The sequence below is a fragment of the Scardinius erythrophthalmus genome (genome assembly GCF_964197995.2).
Source record: "Scardinius erythrophthalmus genome assembly, chromosome: 20".
NCBI lineage: Eukaryota > Metazoa > Chordata > Actinopteri > Cypriniformes > Leuciscidae > Scardinius > Scardinius erythrophthalmus.
In genome coordinates, this window is record NC_138240.1 from 27,918,608 (window position 1) to 27,937,682 (window position 19,075).

The 19,075-nt window shown below is 35.6% G+C and overlaps 1 protein-coding gene across 5 annotated transcripts in view; it reads left to right on the forward strand.

The window, feature by feature from the left end:
* ogdha (oxoglutarate dehydrogenase a) overlaps positions 1-19,075 on the forward strand; it is an 81,474-nt gene that overhangs the window by 13,349 nt on the left and 49,050 nt on the right. The window contains exons 3-6 of one of the 5 annotated variants that reach the window (XM_081349447.1): positions 140-328; positions 4,277-4,379; positions 10,235-10,279; positions 11,391-11,441. In XM_081349447.1, coding sequence (XP_081205573.1) covers positions 140-328; positions 4,277-4,379; positions 10,235-10,279; positions 11,391-11,441 — 388 coding nt within the window. Of the gene's footprint in view, positions 1-139; positions 329-3,864; positions 3,959-4,276; positions 4,380-10,234; positions 10,280-11,390; positions 11,442-19,075 lie in introns of all 5 variants that reach the window. The other 4 variants (XM_081349449.1, XM_081349448.1, XM_081349451.1 and 1 more) reach the window with 4 other exon arrangements.

The following is a 19,075-nucleotide window of genomic DNA, read 5'->3' on the forward strand; positions in this document are numbered from 1 at the left end:
ATTCTTGTTTGCTGCATTAGATCTTGTTCAAAATGATTCAGTAATATCATATCCAATTAAGTATGTCTGTTTAGCCATTGATTGCAACTTAATTGTCTACATAAGGAGTCTAAATTCTTATTCTTTTTCTGTTCTCTAGTCTTGGGACATTTTCTTCAGGAATGCTAATGCTGGTGCTCCTCCAGGTACAGCCTACCAGAGTCCTCCTCCACTGGGAGTGAGTCTGGCGGGGCTTGCTCAAGCCCAGTCTCTGGTTGGGGCTCAACCAAATGTGGAGAAACTGGTGGAAGACCATTTGGCAGTCCAATCCCTCATCAGGGCCTATCAGGTACGCAGAGATTTTAAAAATGCTGTGCATTTGTTTCTTTAAAAATATTGGCTTGAAATTGATATCTCATTGCTGCCTTTAATGAGTTTGCAGCTTGAACCTTTAATAAGGTAAGATATCTATGCATTTAGTGTTCATTTTGAATAAAAAAAATTTTAACTCAAAATGGATGCTTTTGACGCTATTTGAGGTCACAGGAGAACATTCACTGAGCAGATAGCAGAGGTCGACCGGTATTTGAGTTTACTGATAACAATCTGGCAAATAACTGATTAATCAGTTGATGGTTTCTGAAATTAGTAATAAGAATGAAAACTTTATTACAAAATTATCAATAATGACTTAACCATGAAATTGTTTTGAATTTTCAAAATCAAAAGAAAATAGCTTAGATCCACAAACCTGTGTCGCGGTGTGAGAAGGCAGAATTGCCTAGTCATTAAAGACAACGATTTAGTTTCATATTTATGTTTAAATAAAATGTTATTTTTTAATTTCATCTGATTATTTCAAAAGTGAAAAGCATGAGTAAGATCATAAGATGCGCAATATATCAGGAGACAAATGGAGTGGGCAGACATGATTTTGACCACTTCATTAAGTTTGTTTTTGTAGAAAGACTTTCTTTAAAGTGAATTTCATTTTGTATTAATTGTATCTTAATTTTAATCAATGTTTCATCAACCAGTTGCCTGGATTTAATAAATAAGAAATATAGCAGGCAATATAATCAGGACACGGAGGCGCCGGCGCGTGAACTGGAGCTCGTCTCATAAATGAACCGAAACTCAGTGTATAAGCTACTTGCCTCACAGACCTGAGAAATATATTTATAGAAAGCTTGACATGTGTACTTTTAAACAAAACAATTCAAAACGAAAGAAGACAAACTACTCTCTGCTATGTAATCCGTATGAAATGTGCATTTCTCTATAGGCGCGTTCACTACTGCGAAGATCGCGAGTCAGCATCGACAACTTCATCTTTGCAGCCGACACTGACACAGAAAACACTTGTTTATTAATAAACAATTGAAATGTCTCCTTGCTATATTTGACATATTCATAATCATTACTTTTGCCGGTTCTTTGTGACAGCTTTTAGGTGCGTTATTGGCAGCGCCACCCTTACATGTTACATGAACTCAATAGTTAATATTGTTCTTTGGTGTTCAGTTTATACAGGTTTTTCACATGTTATTTAATAAAAATTAGTGCGCGTTAACGCGAGACTCTTATCGCGCGATAAAAAAAATATCGCCGTTAATCTATTCTCCAAGTTGGGTTGGAAGCGGAGCTGGCTCAAGCTACACAAGCTATGATGACGCAATCTACCCGCGGCCGCGAGGTACACCCGGCTGCAACGCATCATATTCGTCGTCATCTTAAGTAAACACGGCTGAAAGTGAAAGCTGGTGTAAAAGATCGGTGCAACATTCATTATTTGGACTTGGTTCGGATTTAAGCCGTCCGACGTAGACTGTGTGGTGTAACAGTTCGGTAAGTTAACACACGACTAATCCGTTCTACCACCTCAAATTCAAAACGAAACATATCACTGAATACCAGCGCGCGCGTATTATTCCCAATATATCTGAGTGGTGTAGAACATAATCTCTGTCTGCGCCCGATTTAAAGAATCGTTGTTGTGTTTCTTTTTAACTGAAAAGACATCAGTTAGAATATTCTAATTTTAAATTTGGGGTTTCATAAGCTCCAAGCCATAATAAACATTAGACCTACTCAAGTCTCTGCAGCTAGTGTACTTAATTATTTTTTTATCTGCAAAATTATGTTGTATACTTACAGTTTTGCACAATATATGTTCTCAAAACTACATGCACCCTTAAAAAAAAAAAAAAACTTTAGCAGTTGTTTAGCAGGGTCTGTGTAACTATAATATCGTTATCGCAAGAGGCTGCAATGTATATCACAATATGGATTGTAGGCCATATCGCCCATCCCTAATTGATAGCCTATAGTAGTTGATAATAACATTGGCCTACCTAATGTTGCCTACGGACGGTAACAGTACAGTAGTAACTTTTTACAGTCTATGAGTAGAACAGCTTTCTCAAGCAGTTTGTGATGCATTCTGGTCTAATGCGCCACCTGGCTTGAGAAACCTGTTCTCAAAGACTTACTTTTATAGTCATTATTTGGGTAGCACACATATTCTGAATGCCTTCGGCAGAATTCAAATGAGCCATTTTAATCTAGATTAATTTCAAAATTAATCTAGATTAATCTAGATTACAAAAATTAATCTATGCCCACCTCTAATAAAAATATATATTTATTTTTTATTTATTTTTCTCTCAAAATCTCTCTTATATAGAAATAAAATAAACTCAGGTCTTGCCTTTTTGTAATTTTAAAATGGCATCTATTATGTAGCCCTCATTTGAATGTTAAACCATGCTGATGTTTAAGATGTGTATTAGGGCTGCATGATTATGACAAAAATCATAATTGTTGATTATTCCCTTGAAATTGTAATTGCGATTTTATTAATTACGATTATCACAATTTACACTGAATGATGTTTTGAAAACACTCTTCCTGAAAAACTTGTATTGCTTTTCTCTAGCATTAATCCTCAAATGTCAAATATTTAAAAAAATGTAAAGAAACCAAACCAAAGTAAAAATATACATGGTATTATAATGTTATACTAAAACTAGAAACTAACTTAATAACTAAAAACCTTAAGATAAACTGTAGAGGAAAAAAACACACATCTTAAGCACACAGAATAATGTAAGTGCATTTTTTTTTTTTTTTTTTTTTTTAAACGCCTTTGAACGCATAATTGTGGAATCCGTTTTTTTTCTTTGGCTATATTGTTTATATCGGGGTATGTGTATATATATATCTGAGTTATCACAGTACTACTTAAAGTTATTGACACTTCAGAAACATGCAAGAATGAGAAAACGAAGAGCGGGATGTGCATTGTTAATATTACATTGGCCATTTTTATAGTATTCTGTGTGTATTTGTTTTTGACACTTCAAGCACAATGAGCTGTGGAAAAAAAACTCAATTCGGTACTCGCGCTGACTGACACACCCCCGAAGCTCGCAAAGCACAAACAGCATGCAATCTTGAATTTAATTCTCTTTTGTGGTTTATTGTGCTTGAATGGTCAAATACACAGTGAATAATGTTAAAGTGTCCATTGTTCCTTGTTGTCAATAAGAAATAAATAAAACTACTGTACCTGAAAGACTTAAGTTCATTTAATTTGTATCTTTGTTCTGATGTATTTGTCTTATTGTTTGTAACACAATTTGTATCTGGTTGCCAGATAACGATAGTTCCATAAAGCAACTATTGTTGCCAATTAATCTGTAAAATTGAGATATCGGTCGACCTCAAGCAGATAGTCCCATTTGGTTTAAAATACCAAATTTTGGTTGCATTGTTTCGCATATTATATTTTTGACACTGTGGAAGGATGGGCTCAATTTCACAGTCATGGGATCTGCTTGGTGAACTCCTCATGTCTTGTGACTGCTGTTGCCTTGTTTCCAGGTAATGGGGCATCACAATGCAAACCTTGACCCACTTGGCATCAGTTGTGTAAATTTTGACGAGACCCCAGTAGCTACTGGGTTCCAGCATGTTGGTGAGAAATGTTTTCTGTCTTCCACAGCTCAACAGACCAATATTAATGAGCCTGTTTTGTGTGATTGTTGCTTTCTCCTTCCCTTTATCTGTCCCTTTTTCTCCCATTTCACACTTTCCCCTGTTTTTCAACTCTTATACCCCATCCCCCTTTGCACCCGACACTTCATCTTCGACACATCCTACATCATGTCAATCTTCTTGTGCTCTTGCTGCACTTCTCTTCTGTACCTTCTTTCTCCCCCTTCTGTATCTTTTCCTTGTGGGTGGTTTTGCGTTCGGCTCCCATGTTTGTGGGGCGGCCCCTTGTCTCCTGTAGATACGTGGTCACCATGTGGCTCAGCTGGACCCTCTTGGGATTATGGATGCTGATCTGGATTCATGCGTTCCCACCGACATTATTACGTCATCGGATAAACTCGGTGAGGAATTATGAATGTCCACCAAACTATACATGGTTAGGACTTAGATGTTTTGTCAAAACTGCTTTCTATGACAGTTGGTAATTGAATTTCAACTTCATCTTCATAATTTAATCAAAACGATATGTATTGTTAAACTTTTCTGGAAAGCAGTTTTAGACTTTTTTTTTTCTGTTTTTCTTTTTTTACTGATTGTTGTGATTCTGGATTTGCTGTGATGAAGGGCAGCAGCACTGTATTTGGCTTTCACATATTTGGCATCAATCTACAATTGACTTTCTGTACAGTATCACGCTTGAGGTGGCTGCAAGTCTTGAAAGATTTGCTTTGCTCCATTCAAATTACTTGACAGGACTTTGTAGTGAGTTTGCCTGCTCATATGTTTTGACCTTGCAGTTACATGCACACTACTTTTCTATTTTCTGCACACTGTTTGGTAACCATGGCAACATTATCAAATATGGCGATGTCCGTTACACTTCGAATTTTTTTATTTATATATAATATTTTTATTTATAACATTTTTATTTTTATTTATTTTTTATTTATAATAATTATAAGAGGGGTTTTCACTTAAGCACCTGCCCCCCAAAATGTCCGTGCATGGCCTTGCCATTCAGTGTGGCTCTCGCGTTATATGACGTGGTCGACAACTGTCTGTCCAATGCGGTTTTGTTCATACAGCAGTATGGATGTGACGGTGAAAAACTTTTGACAATACCAGTAATACAGGTGTCACCAAGGGGGGTGGGGGTGACAAAGTTTTTCTCTCTTTTTCCACCTTGCATTTAAATCGTTTACAGTGCGTGTCAACTGGCGCAGAGCAAGCATTTCAATTAATTCCTATGGAAGCTCAACTCTGCTCCGCTCGCTTCGCACCAGTGGACACGCACCATTATGAATGCCTGTGCGGTCCTACGCATTTTACTTTCGCTTTCAAATTCAGGGGCGGCAATTGTTTGAATGGTGGGTTTAATTATTATTCTCAATGAAAAACACAACAACGAAAAACAGTACAATGAAAAACTTGCTTGAATAGTTGCTTTTACGTTTTGCTTTGAAACCAAATCTTCAGACGTCGTCTTGTCAGTAAAAAGAGTGAGGCGAAATGGGCGAAGTGAGGTGAAATTTGACTTGTGCTGCGACTCTTGTTCGGCTCAAGCTGAATTGAGCAGACGTGTTCAGTTGTAGTGTCTGTTCTCTAACTTAACTAAATTATTTTTATTACTATAAAACAATCAAAACGATGGTGGGGGACGGTGCCGCATTGAGCAAGTTATGTAACCAGTTTTGCTGCTGAACACCGGTAACACCGACTATCGCATCAAGCCTATACAGCAGGAGTTTGGCAAGAATGCAGTTGTAAAATTTGCTGAGGAGTTGTAACTAATCAGGAAGATTATTTATAAAGCAGTCTTTAGTGGTAGAGGTGATAGTTCTACCCAAGCATGCCGCACAAGTCCTGAAAAGTGAAGCCAAAGCATCTCGATCGCCCCCAGGTGGTTGGTCCCAATATAGGTCATAAACCCCGCCCTCTCCACGTAGTCTAATGGGACGTGAGGCAAACTAAACAATCAAATTACACTTCAAATACATTTTTTCCAAATGTTTTATGCCATAATTGTTTATTTCACAATGACATGAGTTGTTCTGCAGTATACAGTATTAACCGTTTCTGCGGGAGTGAGGGCGGGGCCGTAATACCGTGGCTCCACGTCATGCTGACTTACTACTGCGCAGACTCGGGTCCCGCGTTCACTACTGCGTAGAATCAGGTCCCAAATCAGCGTAATATGTCAGCGCCATATTGGGATGTTAGCAGCTTCACTTTTCTACAATGGAAGAGGGCGAAGGTGCGTCGGCCGGGTTTTTTTTTTTTTTGTTGTTGTTGTTTTTTTTTTTTGTCTATGGTTCTATGGTTCTTCTATTTGTAACAGGGAGATGGTTTTGCAGCCTTGGCTAAATGTAGTACATACAAGACTAGATAATGATCTGACATGTCATCGCTCTACTGCAAAATTTCAACAGCATCAACATTGATATTAGATCTAAAGTATGATTGCGACAATAAGTGGGTCCTGACCATAGACTGTAAAAAATATGGACAAAGCGTCTGTGACGTCACCCATAGACTTTCTGAAGAACGGATTTGAAGCCGTTTATGGGGGGTATGGGCGGCGCCATCTTGGAAAATCTTGGGAAATCCTAACCCCGCCCACCTTCTGACGCAGCGCGCGTCACTCAGCTCGCTCTGCTACTCCGGTTATCTCCGTGTATATTTTAGGCAACGAAATATGTTATAAAACACCATACTAACTCTTTTTGTTTTCATTTAAAGAAATCTTAAACATTATAGCCACAAAAATGTGGTTCAGGCAACGCCTATTGATTATATTCACTGCACATAACGTTTGCCTATTTATAAAAAACAAAACAAAATATAAAACACAAACCTGCCTCTTTTCGTTTTAAATATAATATAAAAATATTAAACATTTTAATATGGTCCAGGCAATATGTGCGTTTGTACTAAACAACAGATGTTGCAGTAAACAACATTACAGATCATATTCGTTGTATTAAAATTTAAAATGACAAAACTCAACCCAGTCTCTTTTTGTTAAATTTCACTTTTATCAATATTAGCCATTATAAAAGTAAAAGGTAAAGTTACAAGAAGCTATACAAATAAAGCAAACAATTCAGTCAAACATAGAAAGTCAGCGCTCTAGTCTAACCATACAACGGTAAAGTTAAATAGCTTATAAAGTTATGAAACTTCACTTAGCCCTCAGCCAAAACGATTGGCCAGGGAACAAATTATAGATTCACGAAACCAAAAATCGCCTGTTAGATATACACAAGACGAATTATATCTCATGTTTAACCACTACAGAGATGCCAGAGACAGCGGCAAACCTCATAGCGATTAGCCGAGGAAAGGCTGTTCCAGGCGGGGTACAGAAGCGCCGAGCGCCCGGTCATCGCTGGATCTCACAACTGGATACAATTTTCATAAATCTTTATAAATAAACCACAGATTTGAGCTTTAAACAACTACATTCTCGCCTGAAAAACTCTTAAAACTACATTTCATGATACAGAAACAGTAGTATTATATGTCAACTGTATTAAAAAATGGCGCTTCTTATGTTGTCATTCTCCGTGGCGCTGCCTTGTCAGCTGTCAATCAAGCTGTCAATCAAAGTTAACCACGCCCTTATTGTCATACATTTTATATCTAAATACGATCTAAACTAACGAGTTAGAAAAAAATTCACAGCCCTCATGGTTGTCAGGCACTTGGAACCTATCGAAAAATACAATAAAAGTCCATGGGACCAACCTGTAAAAACATGAATTTATGCTGTGAAAACGGACATTTTAACTTGGGGGCTATGGACATTTGCTCCCTTTTGGGACCTTCCTCTAGCGGATTTTCGATGTATTGCAGTTTTTCGCACTTCCGGGTAGGCTTCATTTTTCAGATCAGAATGTTGCCGCTTGGTCCTGACACATGTTGCCTAACTCCAATAGAGCTCAGAATGTCTCTAAATGCCAATCCCAATGTGTCTTTTTCATTATCTACATGTATATTAAAATCACCAACAATTAAGACTCATTTTTATAACGGTAGTTTTGGGGGGGGAGGTAGACTAAAAAACGATTAAATGTCACTACGCTCTAACTGGAAAGTCCTGTATGCAATATGCTAGCGATTAGTTAAAATGATCAAGTTGCAGTCGGCAAGTCTGGCAGATTGAGGGGACAGAATGTTTACAACTCTCATGCCCCTCCCCCACTACCACCGAGCACCCTCCCATCAAGTTCGTGCTCATCAGTGCGTGTGCACCAGATTTTCTGTGAGGCCGCCTCTTCAGCATCGATCACCACCATGGAGTACTCGGAGGTAGTACCATAGTACCAAGTACCATGGAGTACTCGGAGGTAGGCTGCCCTGGCTAATCTACCCATAGATAGCAATAACTGAGGAATTGGAAGCTTGTTAGTAGATTTTCTCTCCGCCATCACGCTTTGTACAATCCAACACACCTGCGAACTTCAGGCGTGTGCATTGAAGGAGGAGGGAGGATCTGTGGCGTGTGCACGAACTGTGATTGACAGTCAGATCTCACACATCCCTGCGCTGATTGGACCAGAAGAACCGGGAGCGGTGGATTTTTGCAAAACAAATAACAGACTCTAGGTGGAGGTAGAAGTGCGTTTTTTTTCTAAAACCGTCTGGTTTATGTTGTTCTGTCGGAGCATAGTGTCATAGCTGCAAATCTTGCTGACTGCAGCTTTAAACCAGACACTAATTTGTGCTGCTCTTGGTTGATTGCGTTGGAAATAGTCCATCTGCTGTGTTCTTTGATTTGTGCGTCGTCAGTAGATCATGCGCAGAAGTTTCCATTCCCTGCGGTGCTTTTTTGGACTTGCTCTCTCATGCTCATTTGCCCTGTTTAGTAAATTTGACTCTTGGCCTGGTAATTCCTTAGATAAATCTGATTTATTTTTATGTGTTACTCATATGCATTGTATGTACAAATGCATTATTAAAATAATTATTGCACTGAAAATAATTATTTGGTTTGAGCCAGTATTTTCAAGACATGAAAATCAGCTTTAACGATTTCTTTTCAGTCTGCTGTAACTTATGTATATAATGATGAATGCTGATGTAGGTGTGTGTGTGTGTGTGTGTGTGTGTGTGTGTGTGTGAGCATGTAACTGTAATGCACTTACAGCAGAGGAAAGCTCACAGAATCTTTTGCATTCTGTACATTGTAACCACATGTAGAGGAACATACAGTACACACAAAATTTTATATATTTAAAGGGTGCATGTCTCCAAAAATGATATTTTCTTTGCTCTTTTGAGGAGCAACATTTTATTAATACAATATACTTAGTAAATACCTCTCAGGGCCCTTCCCAGTCCCCACCATTTAAACAAATTACACTGTAAAATAATAAATAAAATAATAATAATTAAAAACTAAAAGACAAGGTCAGAGAGAAGGCTGAAAGCTAAATTACGACTGTTAATGCAGAAAAAATATTTACCGTAAGGTTTTGCAAGTAATGTTTTTAGCCTGTCAGGAGCTAGTCTTTGCTTTGCCTGGCAGTGTCGGACAGTCATGTAGGCTAGAGCTGCACGAATCTGGATAAATTGAGAATCACATTTTTATTATTTTTTGTCACAATCACAAATTTCCCACGGTTTTGAACGGACAACTAAACAAAATAACAAATTTACTAGAGGTTCTGACAAAATGTTAATTGCTGCAGTCTATTTAAAAATGTTTAAGTTGAATTCTTTTTTTAAAAAATCGGTTTGAATATATGATTCAATGACTCCCTCATAAATACCTAAACATGATAACTGCTCTCTCTCTGGCTCAACGGCTTCGCAAACACAGATTTAAATAATCTGGTGTTTTTTTATTTTATTTTTATTTTATTTTTTTTATTTAGGAATAAGATTGCGTGGGTGTTTGAATCGAGATCACAATATTTTAATGATTAATCGTGCAGCTCTAGTGAAGGCTGTGACGTAGATTGAGCCCTGAAGCCTTGATTGTATTGCTGCAGCATTTAGGAACTGCTTGGTTTGGTGCCTGTTGTGATTTAGTGAAGGAAAGTTGTTTTATCTGGAATCCATAATAAGATGTGTGGTTTAACCAAGCGACCAACTCTTTACATTTCATTAGTGAAGCTATTCAGTTAGACGCTATTCAGTGCTGTAGTCTAATGTTTGTTAGTCTCTCTCAATGGAACTGGCTATGTGAGGTTTTGGGAATCACTAACTCCCAGTGGATTATTTTTTTTTTTCCCTACTACTGCCTCTCCAGACCTTACATATGTCAAGAAGCGTCTAAGTGCTCTAACCATTGGAGGTAGGCTTTAATGACGAGCAGTTCTGTGCCTCTTGGTTAATAGCTTTGTTTTAGTAGTTGCAAGTAGTTTTAGCTGGGTTTTTTTTGTTTGTTTTTTTTTTTTTGTGTGTGTGTGTGTGCATTTTTGGCAGTGCTGTTAGCTTTGTGGCCAAATTTGAAATTACTGTTTAAATAAATAAAATTTAAAAACATCTTTCTGAAAATGGATATATAATATATTATAAAACATTATAATGGGTCATTTGAATGGATAGACTGTGAACCTAAAGGAATTCTATAGGAGCTTTACTATTCCTTGTCTCGGTGTGTCTTCATTTAACAGCATAATAGATATGTTTGTTTAAATGATGTTGGTAAGATTTTTATTATTTAATTTTAAATATTTTTAAGGTTTTTAAATGAAGTCTCATACTCACAAAGGCTGCATTTATTTGATCAAATACAGCAAAAACAGTCATATTGTTAAAAAGTATTACATTTCAAAAATGTATTACAATAGAAAACAATTATTTTAAAATGTAATTGATTCCTTTTTGGCAAAGCAGAATTTTCAGCAGCCATTACAGTTTTCAGTTGCCACATGGTCCTTCAGAAATCATTCTCATATGCTGATTTTGTGTCCAAGAAACATTTCTTATCAATATTGAAAAATGTTATTTTGTACAGCTTAATATTTTTTTTTTGTGGAAGCAGCGATATATATTTTTCAGTATTCTTTAAAGAAAAAAGAAAAAAACAGCATTGAATTTGAAATATAATTTGTTATAACTATATAATAGTCTTTACTGTCACTTTTGATCAATTTAATGCATCATTGCTGAATAAAAGTATTACTTTGTATATTGAGAAGAACTAGTGTAGTATAAATAGATAGACGCTTGAGCCACATTTTGTTTTAAACTTAATATTTGACATTTTAGTATGCTTTTTGTTTTGTTTATAGTTAAATTACACTATCACCTAAAGGCTTAACGTTATGATGATGCTTTTGTTGATATATTAGTATGTAAAAATGCTAGTTTTTACGTAATTGCGTTGCTTTGGAGAACTTAACTGTTATATGTACATAAATGCATATCTCTATTTTTTTTTTTTTTACCTTGCTTTACAGAGTCTGAATTTCACTTTGCTGAAGTTTCTCAACCCTGTAATTGGGACAAGGGTAATTGATATGCTCTAAACAGCTAATTTCTCTTAATTTCTGAGTGCTATGTTTTCCCTTTTTAAATTTTTAAAAGATTACTTTCCCCTTAGTTTTATGTTTTAGCTTCATTGCTTTTAATAGAAATTTGTAATGGATTTTGATTAGTAAGTATTTGCCAAATTATACACCAAAAGACACCAAAATGTTTGGATAATGATTGTAGCATAATCTGCTAGTGAAGTTAAAGGAATATTTTATGTATTATTTAAAGCCTATTGTCTGTGTACATAATTTGTGCCATGTTGAATACCACAACCTGTAATTTCAACTAATCCCTTAGTTTGTAAAACAAAGAAATGTGTTGACAGTAGTATGCCTACCTACCAGACAAATGGATTGAGGGTTTAAAATCTAAAACTGTTATTTTTGTTTGAGGCGTTTTAATTATTCAGTAAAAAAGGCATTTGAAACGATCTAAATCTGGTGGGAATACTTTGAGGTTGGAGAACATTTGGTTATGCATTGCAGTCATTTGTTTGTGGAACTCACCGGTATGTAAACTGTGCTTTACAGATAACGTGTCCTTTCCACATACCTGTATGTACCCAGGTTTACTTTTTTAAGCTGATTAAGCCAGGGGTTGAAACATGGGATATAACTTTTACAAATATGACTGATAAATGATTATATCACACCTGTAACTACCAAAACTATTCTTAGTAAAACTGCTTTTGAACAATATTTATTGTGAAAATCACTAAACAAATTTGAAATTAAAGGGGACCTATCATGCTAAATTTACTTTTACATGGGGTTTGAATACTGATGTGTCCACAGTGTGTGTAAACAACCAGCCTATAATGGAAAAAATCCACCCACACATTTTTTTTTAAATAAACCCCATAAATCAGAAGCAGTGTCTAAAAATACGCTGTTCCAGATTTTCGTCACAGTAGGGGCAAGCCCCACCCATGACTGGTGACAATCTGCCCTATTTGCATAGATCCCGCCCTGAGTGAGCCGCACATAATCCGTCATGTTTACAGTGGTGCTTGAAAGTTTGTGAACCCCTTGCAGAATCTGTGAAAATGTGAATAATTTTAACAAAATAAGAAGGATCATACAGAATGCATGTTATTTTTTATTTAGTACTGTCCTTAATAAGATATTTTACATAAAAGATGTTTACATTTTGCGCAGTTTGCGCAGAGGTTGCGTAGGTTTGCGCAGAGATAACTGATAATCGTTTGCACCTTGGAACCTATTTCCGGGAGTGTGTTCTCGAGCCACCAGGCACTGTTTTGTGCGGATGCGCGGCCAGAGCGCGTTGAGGGTTTTCTGTTAGAACGGTGTCGTGTTAGCAGCCCCTAAGTTAATAACTAATGATCTTTGCAACGGAAGTGAATCAATCAATCAAAACTAACTTTAGCTGGACAATAACTTTATCCTAGAGCTGCTGTAATGCCAAAACAAAATCTCTGTTACTGTAATTTCCTATTATCACTGTAAAGCTGCTTTGAAACAATTCAAATAGTTAAAAGCGCTATATAAATGAAGGTGACTTGACTTGACAAAAAAAAAAAAAAATGACACGTTTAAAAGTTTATGTACCCTTGATTCTTCATACTGTGTGTCGTTAACTGGGTGATCCACAACTGTTTTTTTTGTTTTGTGATGGTTGTTCTTGAGTCCCTTGTTTGTCCTGAGCAGTTAAACTGCCCAGTGTTCTTCAGAAAAATCATACAGGTCCCGAAACTTCTTCAATTTTCCAGCATCTTTGCATATTTTAACACTTTCCAGCAGTGACTGTATAATTTTGAGATCCATCTTTTCACACCGAGGACAATTGAGGGACTCAAACACAACTATTAAAAAAGGTTCAAACATTCACTAATGCGCCAGAAGGAAACACAATGCATTAAGAGCTGGTGGGGTTTTTTTCCATCTTTTTTGTAAAATATCTTATTCAGGACAGTACTAAATAAAAAATAATATGCATTTTGTATGATACCTCTTATTTTTTCAAAATTATTCACATTTTCACAGATTCTCTAAGGGGTTCACAAACTTTCAAGCACCACTGTACTGTATATCCTCGCTATAGCACTAATTGATATAATGTCTGCGTTATTTTGAACATATGCATCTTCCTAGACTCCTGGCATCTGAGCCACAGTGGATGAATTTCATTTATGAATGAAATATGCCTAGGAAATTTGGTAAAGTCTTATGTGTTTGTGACAGAAGTCTTAGACTTCTTCCTGAGTCTCTCCATCTGTGTCCGACTCCGGTTCGGACATAAAAGGCTGAAAGCTACTAACTATTTCTGACATTTTGGCTGTGTGAGATTCTCCAGTTTTTTTGTTGCTGCTAGAGTATCTGAAGCACAAACTTTAAAGGCTTCGCCCTCTTCTGGAAATGGGGCGGGGAGCAGCAGCTCATTTGCATTTAAAGGTACACACTCGAAAAGGCGTGTGTTTGCTCACAACCAAATGGGGACAAATTGGGCATGCTATAATAAATGATCTGTGGGGTATTTTGAGCTGAAACTTCACAGACACATTCTGGGGACACCAGATACTTGTATTAAATCTTGTAAAGAGGGGCATAATAGGTCCCCTTTAGCTGAATTTATATTTCTTCTGGTTGTTACATCTTCAGTATATTATGACAGTGTAAAAGCTAGAATAACACAGTATAAATGGGTTTTTACACATGATGTAAAGCTGTCTTTATATTTTAGGAATGGGGTCACTGATTCATCAAGTTTAAGGGTAATTGACATAACCCAGAAAAAAATCTGTCCTGAATTACTTGTCTACTGTGTTATTTTAGTATTATCTGTATACCTTTTAAGTATACAGTAATATTTTAATTAGCTTTTTTTAAAGCTCCATTTTCTGTTTTAGTAAAAAAAGTTCTGTTTTGTTGTGCTTTTGTCTTTTTTAATTAGTTTTATATATATATATATATATATATATATATATATATATATATATATATATATATATATATATATATATATATATATATATAATAATTATTATTATTATTATTATTATTATTATTATTATTATTTTTTTTTTTTTTTTTTTTTTTTTTTTTTATGCTTTTATTTGTTTTAGTTTTAGTGATTTTAGTTCTTCAACTTAATTGAAAAATGTTGCCTTGACAACTTACATTTTTTTATTATTTTTTTATTTCAGTTACCTAAAATGATTGTAATAGTTTTAGTTTGTTCAGAACACTGGCCTACAAGTGTTAAGGATGTTTCCACAATGACCCATCCATAGGTGCATTATTGTAAACACATTTCTTATTTGTTTTTATAAACATAAAAAGTCATAAACCGAGTGGTAATCATTAGCCTGACACATGTGAACCATAAATTTTTACAATAACCCAAAATATTCCTTTAATGTTTTGAGGTTAAAAGATCATAGTCACAAAAGATGCTATTCAAAGATATTAGAATACACTCACGTTAATGAATCTTTAATTTCATGATGGTATGTGTATGTGGACATTGTGTTTGTAGTTAAAAGTGCTTCTGCTCAAGGTCTGGCTTTTTTGGAGAGACTATTTTTGTGCCAAGTGCGTTTTTAGTGGCTTTGCTGTCCTCTAGCTTCAGATGTGGTGAAGGGAAGCTTTATGTGATGGTTAAAGAAGTCTACATGTTTACATTTCTCTTGTAAAATCCCCTAACCAAACAACAGACACACACCTACACTTTTCTATTCACACATACGCACAACACACCCCTAGAAACTAGTGATGCACCAAAATGAAAAGTCTAGGCTGAAATGGCAACCAAAATTATTACTATTATTTTTATATTTATATATTTATTTATATATTTTTATTTATTTATTTATTTATTTATTTATTGTATAACTGTTAATATTAGACTTTTTAATTAATTTTATGAATTGTACCAAAACATCTGAATTAAAATAATTCAAATAATTCAAATAAAATAATTAAATAATAATTTAAATAATAAACAAAAAACAACTTAAAGAGCACCTGTACCACCTGACTGCTGCAGAGTAATTTCGGCGTTGATCATTTTGCCATTAAACGCACAAATTCGAGTCACAAACCGGTCCGAGTATAACGTCATGGGTTTCTATCTCTTTTAAATTACAGTAGTTATAGCGTGAACGCAGCATTATAAGCTCTTAGTTTTGGTTCAGGAGAAACTATAAAAGGTGACTACTTGTCCCTGTTGCGGTGCTCAGTGACTGACGTCTGTCTAACTCTGCATAGCATGAAACAGGCTGATGACGTGTGATGTATGCGTGAGCAGGGTGCGCGGAGGTATGGAAATACATGCGTTGACAGGCAGGAAGGACATCGTATCATTGCATTCAGACCGAATTCAATGATTAGGCGTACATTTCATGGCCCTACGCCAGGGGTCGGCAAGTAACTTTGGCCGAGGGCCAATATTTTTTTTTGCCAGTAGGTGGCGGGCCAGCTACACAGAGTAGGCCTATGGATACAAATTAAATACTCTTATATAAGCCTATAATCGCAGAATATGATGGGTCCGTCACTGTCCGTGGATCATTCGTTCAATCGTTTTTTCAAATTAAAACCAAAAATAAAAAGATGAAAAACTACTTGTTTTTCCATTATTTATTTCCTGAACTAAAATGAAAAAACAAATAACGACGGGTTTTCTGATTGTACTCAGATCAAAAATAGAAAAAAATTATTACTGGATTAGACTAATTTTAATTTTGATTTTTTATTTTGAATTTAACACCTTAAGCATATATCAAGGAAATAATTTAAAACAGATCAAGTACTATTGTGGTAACAGATTACAGCCATTTTAATAAAGGTGTGAATCATGCCTCATTCGCTTACAGTCCGACTTTGGAACTTTATTCCTTTTTTATTATTATTATTTATTCGGGACACACACATACACACCTAAGGTTTAAGGAGGTCTGTCAATATAAATATTACGCTATTTTAACATTGTAGGCCTACTGTCAGCAGAGAAAAAAATGCCAAAGAAAAAAATTATGAAATATAAATAACATAAATTAAATAGGACAAAAGCAGCCTATCACTCAAATTTCTAAGCAACCTAAACGAAAATCATATTGCCCTACTGACAAATGAAGTAGGCTATTTTCTGCCGAACTATTTCAAACATCCTTGCAAAAAAAGAATGTTGTTGGCTGACAATGGTTTCAGTACCAAACAGCTCCTCAGAGCTAGGTGTAGCCTACAGGTGGTCAGAATTAAGTGCGGATACGCTGTCAAAAGGTGTTGGAATGGGCTATTGTCAGTCAGACCGCCCGCTCCGTCCAAAGTACACCAGAGTTCTGACCGCTACAGTCTTTTGACGCGCGAATGGACACAAAGTGGTCAAGCGTAACTAGACGTGGCAGGCGCGAATTTGACGCGCTATTCGCGTCCGGTTTGAACGTACAGTTATACTTTAAAATGTAATCCCGCGCCGCATGATTCCCTATGTGTGTTTCACACAGTATGCGGCGGTGAAATCGCCGCGCGACTACGGCTTTTCTCAAGTATTAGAAGAGTTTTGTGCAGCATTTAGGACTTCCATAATAATCCGGCGGGCCAGAAAATATTGCTGGCGGGCCAGTTTTGGCCCGCGGGCCGCCAGTTGCCGTTCCCTGCCCTACGCCTTCCACAGATGATATACAGTATACATATTAATACATTTAGACCACTTAACTTTGTGATTTGCTATCAGGATGTGAAGAAACTTTCAACCAGTATAACAACTTATATGGAACAAATCACCTACCCTGCGTTTAATAATCAACACTCAAATAAAAAAAAGTTTACCGGAAATTTTAATTGCGCACAAGGCAGTTTTATATCAACTTTTTAATATTAGAATTATGTTTCTACTCCTATTTGTTGGTGAAATATAAACATTTAAATAAAGGCTGTAATAACTTTGCAAGACAAATTTATTCATACATTAAATAATGAAGACATTACTAACAGCTTAAGTAAAAATATAATGAATATGTAATAAAGTGCATATATTTAGCAAAATGCTCTTCTCTAGAGTAATATTTCCTAGCTAACTAACGAGATATAGACTTTTCTGAATGGCTTTCCTTAGGTAAATGTAATGTTACAGAACATATTTTTTACAAGCTGTTTTATTGACGTCTTTTCGTGGTTTAAATACTGACTGAGATATTGCATGAGACATAATATATTTCAGTAAGTCATATATCTTTCAACATACCTTCTGATGTGAATCATGCTTTTGCTGCTTGAGTTAAATCTGCAAAGTTTGAAAGTTGAGACTTTTTTTTAGGGGTGCACGATTCAGAAAATTTCACGATTCGATTCGATACCGATTTTTAGTCTCAAGATTCGATTCAAAATCGATTTTCGATTCAAAAACGATTCTCGATTCAAAAAAACGATTCACAGTATGTAAATGTAGTTGACTTTTTCCTGTGTGATTGCAGTAGACATACAATTTAAAAGAAAAGAAATAACAAATTAAATGAAGTTTGATATTACTTTGTCTTCATAAAAACTTTTGCAACTAAACAGTGCAAAGTGCCAAGCTTTGGCCAGCTTTCAAATAAATTTAATTCAAGTTTAAATTAAAACTTAAATAATTTTTTTTTTTTACATTTAGCTTTAAAGTGCTGTAGTCAGATCAAACAAACAATGCTGCTAAATGTAGTTTGAGTAGGCTATTGACGGCAAAATAGGCTACAGAATATTTCGTTCTGTATGGACAGGTGAAATTTTTGAAAATCGATAAAAAAAATACAATAAGTCTACATTATATCTGCATTTGTGTCAAAACCTAGACTTTCAAACACCAAAATGTAATTTATCAATATGAATATTCGTGTCAAAATGACATATAAACATTCTATTTTGCCTGGAAACACTTTTGAGCTAAACTCATTTGGACAATACCAAAAAAAATATATATATAAAAAAAAAATAGATTTTTGGAATTCTATGAATCTATTTTGAATCGGTAAAGTTTGAATCGCGATTCATATGTGAATCGATTTTTTTTGCCCACCCCTACTTTTTTTCATATTAAAAGTAACAGCTTATTGCGATTGCACGAAATAGACGCTGAACAGTCAAATTGTGCCATCGGAGAAGCGCTAACTAAACGTCAAATTGTTGTTTCAGACAAATTTTTGGTAGGATTTTGGTGCATCCCTACTAGAAACAAGTTCATACTCTCTCTCTGTGCTCATCCTCTCTTCCTTCCTCTCTCTCTGTCTTGCTGTCTTTAGTGCTCTTATTAACACTCTGTTATATAGGTTAATCTCTCTCTTTAACATACCCGCTCAAATGCCTTGAGGTGCATGTCTTTCTTTTTTTGCACATCCAAAATTATCAACAGACAGGTCAGTTTCCATATGTGCTGCCCTATCAGTATCTCTGAACAGCTTAATGCATGTCATGTTTGACTTTTTGTAGGTTCGGCTTTTTTTGAGCCTCAGTAATTTGTTCATTTATGAAATTAACTCGCTCTTCCCATATATACTAGCATTCAGAGAAACAATAGGTGTTTTAATATTTGAAGACTAACATGTTCTGCCAGGCTGTTAACTCGCATATTGTGGTTTTTGAATTAGAAGTGATGCTGTGGGTTATGTAGAATCTGT